Source organism: Limulus polyphemus, unplaced genomic scaffold (assembly GCF_000517525.1).
Source record: "Limulus polyphemus unplaced genomic scaffold, Limulus_polyphemus-2.1.2 Scaffold3008, whole genome shotgun sequence".
NCBI classification, from domain to species: Eukaryota; Metazoa; Arthropoda; class Merostomata; order Xiphosura; family Limulidae; genus Limulus; species Limulus polyphemus.
Window position 1 is genome coordinate 44,892 of NW_013668618.1, and position 6,006 is coordinate 50,897.

Sequence of the window (6,006 nt, forward strand, 5' to 3'; positions counted from 1 at the left end):
TTTTATTTAAGAAAGGACTTGTGTCGCTTAAGTTTCATCGGAAAGAAATTATACGGGGAATTAACTAACGACCAGAGACGTAACACTGCAATACTAATGTGCTCCTAGTTCACAAATGAGTTTATATACAGAATTTCCTGACTAATCAATCAAGGAAAAAATCAAGCCCGCACGCAGAATGTTTGAAAGGAGGGGTCTAATTTCTGAGATTAAACGCCAACACATATTGCGCGAAGCAAATCAGCACACGTATACTACTGGGGGTCTGGAGACATGAGACTAGTTCAAGTCAAAAATGCTAGTGCTTCATCAGAAGAATGTAGAATATGTAGAAAACGTTAAATACCATAAGCAACTGCGCTAAAACTATGTAAGCATAATTTCTTTACATCCCAAAAATAGGGATTTGGTGAGCCCCGTCGCATCCCCCCTGCGTACTTGCGTGAGAATAGACACAATAGCTCTCACTATTATCGCTGAAATGTATCACTCATTGACTACGCAATCACTGATTACTTATTCACTTCTCAGGGCCTCGCACTTAAATCTTACTCTTGTATCGACGTATTTCTAGATCCTTTCAGAGACCTTAACTTTTTTAAACTTCTAGGTTGATATTCCACCATTGTCATGATCATTTCCTTCTAAATTAAACTAATACAAATGCAGATTACAATAATAGAAGTTAACAGATCACACATGATGACAAGCTTCATCCTTCTATAAATTTACAACTCTTACAGAAAAGTAGTTTTAGTTCGACAAAAGTTTATGTCTGGCATTCCGAAGATTACTTTTAATATTTTATTTCTACTTTGAGTCAGCACACATGATTTAGCTGTCTGATAGATTATTTTTGTTATTTACATAATCACGATATTTTTAACCTATTTGATTTAATTAAGTCATAATATGTTAGTATTGATTAATTTTCTTAGATTAGTATATTTGACTCATTTTGATTTTCATGAGTGTTAGAGCACTTATGTACAGGTAGATGTTGATTATCAGGACTACGTGTTTGTTTATTCATGTTATTGTCGAAATTATTTGTAATTATTGTTGTTTGGAAAGTTTTGGGTGACGAGGAATGCCATTCGTTTTTCTGAACGAAAATGAGCACGGATATTGATAATTATATCAGACAAAACTGCACTTGGGCGAAGTTACCGTCCACTGTTAGGCAGGTATGATTCAGTAATACTAATACTGTGTTACTGTATACATAATACAGTATAGTATCTATTAATTTAATATTATTATTAAATAATAATAATACTAGTAGAGGTAATAGTAATAGTAGTATCTAGTCATGAGATTATAATTTAATGTTATTAATAGTCAATATTGTTCGTTTAGACAACTAACTTAACTTAGAAAGGACACTGAGTTCTTCGTAAAGATTCAGAGAAACAGAAAAGGATCTAATTCTAAGTTCTATTCTAGCAGTAGTAATTACTCTGTGGTGCAGTAAAGTCAGAATTGAAACTCTTTAAGCCTATCGTTTCAACGTGTAAAAATATATCATTTTCAAAGGCATGTGACATAATTAACAATACCAAATCTTTTAATAATGAATTAATTTAACATTAAATCGTGTTATGGTTTAGTTGCCAAAGTTACTTAAAATGATTAAATAATTAGAATGTATTTATTTCATTTTTTTTCTGGTAATTTGCAATAATTATACTTAAAATTTTTATTTTATTTGTGTTCATATTATTAATTAATGGTTTGTCTAAAAGGTTAAAACATCTTTTTTTCCTGTATTCCTGTTATTGTACCTACTTTAACTAAAGTAGCTTTATCTTTTAGTTTTATATGAATTTTAGATAATCGGTAAGAAAGTCTAGATTTGTGCATAATGTACAGATAAAGTTAAATGTTTGTAATCATTATATACTTAGTACAAGTGAATAAATTATAAATAAGTTTAAATTTCTTTTTACTAAGCAATTTCTTTATTTTTTTTTATAGCTGCTAGGAAATTCTCAAAAAGAGTATGACAAGTGTGTAGTACAGTACAGTGTGAAGAACCAACTTCGTTACCGTGGAAATCTGAGTATGTATCTGATATACATGTAGTTTAAAATTTAGGAGGATAAGGAATACAGTTGAATCTACTTGGGGTTGTGTAGGGCCCAGAGATTAGGGTATCAGACTGTGGACCTGAGGTATCATGCTTCTTCCCATAAAATAAAGGAAATGCACTCCATGCTTTGTGGTTGTAGATGTGTTATAAGAGTGATGGTCAAATCCCACTCTTCAGTCTGACAAGAGTAGCCCAAGAATTTGCAGTGGGTGATGTTGCCTTCCTTGTAGCCTGTCACTTCAAAATTAGGGATGATTAATTCTAGCACTGGGCGAGTAACTTGGTAAATCAATATAGTTGGTTACATATGAATATTGATTGCATCAATTAATAAGTTAGTCAAAATTACAATTAAATTGATTAACATCATAGAAATAATCAACTTATAAAAAAGTAATGTTTCTGATTATTACTTTTAGGTTATTTGAACTATCCAAGTAGTCAAAATATTGCCACTATAATTTGTCATTATTTTCTTTTAATTCAGGGTTGTTCAGTTTAATCATTTAATTTCACAACTCAAGAATATAATTAACTAATCAAAATTAGTATTTTCAATTATTACTGTATTAAGTTATATTATCTGTCGATGTCTTACTTGAGAATAATTGGTTAGTTGAATGTGGTTGATTAATGAGTCAGGCAATCATTATCAAATTCAACTAATTTCCAACCTTCAACTACTACAGATAGACCTCATATTTAGCTGTGGATGAAGCTCTACAAAGAACTTGAGTTTACTCATTATATATATGTATATATATATTGGTTGGAAATTTAGTGACTATATTAATTGAAGGCTAAATAAAAGTGTGTAATGAAAAAATCAGGATTTAAATCAGGTTATGACATGTGTGAATTTGATATACAAGTTAGTGTTGTAGAACCTAATATATATATCAGTAAATTTCCCAAGTTTTTAAGAAGTACTATCTTATGATAGACTTAAACATGTGTGTAGAGTTAATACTCCTCGATAAATTTTTCTTGTTACACTAACTTTCTAAATATACATAGCTTAAAAGTTTTGGGAAGATAATGATAGTAGAATTGGAGTTAGTATAACTTTTAGTCACGTGTTGTGATAAAATTAAAATTTTAACTATAGTTATATATAATTTGTCTAAACAGTTCGACATGTCAAGAGGAATGAGAAAGGCTATTATGAAGAGCTTCTTCGTTACAGTCGTGAACACTTGATGCTTTACCCTTACCATTTGTCAGACTTCATTGTTACAGGAATGAGAATCACTGCTTTTCAATACTACATAGGAACAATGCAGGTAAAAATACTGTACTCGTAGTAAAAGATAATGTGAACAACACTTGTAATCTACCGTTAAGCAGATCAAGTAAAATGTTCTCGTTTTAAGTAATGTTGTGTTTGATCAGTATAATAACTGTTTATGGTTCATTGGATTGAATTCTTGAAATTGTAATTTTGACATATTTTTAAGTGGTAAATTCAAACCTTTAATTGAGTGCTGTTTGGTAAAAACATTTATCTTGTCTCAGAAGAATAACATTGGTAACACAGTACTAGTTTTGTTTTAAAAATTGTTTGCACAACATTAATCAAAGCCATGTTTGGTTAGAATATAATTTTGTACATATTTTTTGATCAACAATTTTTATAACAAGAATAGCTTATTGGATAACAAGTGTGCTACTAAAACACAGTGTAATTAATAATAGTTTATTATCACATCATATTTTTTATTGACTTTCATAATGTCTAGTAAAACTTTTCAAGGGTTTTTGTTCAACATCAAAAGTTTATTAGGCTGCTGTATTATAGCATACAATGTTGTGGTTGAAATGAAACTTACATCAGTGACTATTTGTGAGACATAAAATGAAGTCTGGTAATACATGACACAAGCCTTCAAAGCATAATTTTCCACTGCATAATAGTTGAGATATTTCTTCTCTTTAACAGTGATAACTGTTCTTATTGCATTGCTTTTTAACCTATTCACTGCAGCTGGGATGTATATTTTCTAGTGCTCCCCCCCTTCACAATGCAACTGGAACAAATGTTTCCCAGTGCTCCCCCCCCCCTCACACTGCAACTGGAACAAATGTTTCCCAGTGCCCCCCCCCCTCACACTGCAACTGGAACAGATGTTTCCCACTGTCAATGCTGTTTATGCCTTCCTTTGCTGGGTCCAGGTTCATCATCTTGACTATCATCACTAGATGGACAGTTAACAACCTTTTGTCTCATTGCTTCTTCATCATCATGATTTGATCACCACTTGACTCACTTTCACTATCTTCTAAGCTATCCGAGTTAGTGCATCAAACATATTTACATAGTAATTAGGGTTAATACTCACCACTCTAGCGATGTGGGCATTGTTGGTTACTGAGTGGAAAACATTGATGGAAACCATATATCAACATTAGGTGGGATGTCAATAAATACTTTGCAACTCGTTTTACTCCCATACGTCATGAGCAGTAATTTTGAATGACAATGGGAAACATTTGTCCCAGTCGTAATGGGAGGGGGGGGAAGAGTTAAATAGCTTAGATTTCCTGTATGTAAGAGTACAGATTTATATTTCAACTATTTCTCTGAATGTTCCAATAAGAAATGTAAGTTTATTTAAGATATTTTTAACATTAATTCACCCATGTTTTTGTTTTGTTTTTGTTAGGACTTGATGGAACAAGAAAAAAGCTATGATTCACTTCCCAATTTTACAGCTGCAGATTGTAAGTATCAAAATATTACATTTTAACTGTTAGTTTAAAAAAAAAAAGCTTATTACCAGCTTTCACTTACTTTGCTTATTATACGTTTACACTTCCCACATTATAGATGTTGATATGTCTTTTTATTTTAATGATTTTCCCCAGATATTTATTGCTAGTGTCAATGCATTATAAAATGTTATAAAGTTTACCACTATTATCAATCAAAATATTTTTAGATAGGAATTCTAAATTTAAACTTACTGATCTAAAACTACATTTTAGGAGTGTAGGGTAACAGAAAACGTGGTAACTCTGACATCAAATTCATAATACCATGTTGAATGACACTCTGTACAAGGTTAGGGTGTGCACTCTGACCCCCACTTCTGCACATAGGGTTAACTAGAAGTAGCTTGTTGCTTTTCAGTCAGCAACATAAGTTTGCAATTAGTTGAATTTCTGCTACTTGAGAATAATATTTTGAGTATTAAATCAGATATTTCTTCATATGGCAAACACTAAAAACATTGTTGAAAATTAAAGTTTGAAAAAAATTATCTTGGTTTTTCTATTTCATTTAGGTCTGCGACTCTTGGGTATAGGAAGAAACCAATATATTGAATTAATGAATCAATGTCGATCCTCTAAGGTAAATCTCGAGAAATCAGTATATCTAATTAATGGAATAGTGTCGGTCCTCTAAGGTAAATCTCAAGAAATCAGTATATCTAATTAATGGAACAGTGTCGGTCCTCTAAGGTAAATCTCAAGAAATCAGTATATCTAATTAATGGAACAATGTTGGTCCTCTAAGGTAAATCTCAAGAAATCAGTATATCTAATTAATGAAACAGTGTCGATCCTCTAAGGTAAATCTCAAGAAATCAGTATATCTAATTAATGGAACAGTGTCGGTCCTCTTAGGTAAATCTCAAGAAATCAGTATATAACACTGTTCCATTAATTAGGGTCCTCTAAGGTAAATGTCAGTTTTGTCTTCTTATCAAAATACTGTGTTCTAAACTTCAGTTATTTAAAACTTCATATGAAGAATTTTGGGGGAAGTGAATAACATTAGCAACTCTAATTTATACAAGAAAGAAAGATCCTTTTTGTTTTAATTTTTCAAGGGATCCCATGGCAGCCATGCTTCATGTGACACTTTTATTATGGTCACTTGATCAGGTTTTATGTTTACGACACTTCTGAAG

The 6,006-nt window shown here is 31.4% G+C and overlaps 1 protein-coding gene across 1 annotated transcript in view; it reads left to right on the top strand.

Annotated features, from left to right (window-relative positions):
• The first annotated feature begins 988 nt into the window (after positions 1-988).
• The window catches only part of LOC106468435 (protein FAM91A1-like), a 23,925-nt gene continuing 18,907 nt past the window's right edge, over positions 989-6,006 (top strand). The window contains 5 exon segments of the mRNA XM_022396772.1: positions 989-1,187; positions 1,978-2,062; positions 3,224-3,375; positions 4,756-4,813; positions 5,377-5,444. Of these exon segments, the coding sequence (XP_022252480.1) occupies positions 1,116-1,187; positions 1,978-2,062; positions 3,224-3,375; positions 4,756-4,813; positions 5,377-5,444 (435 nt within the window). The 5' untranslated portion in view covers positions 989-1,115.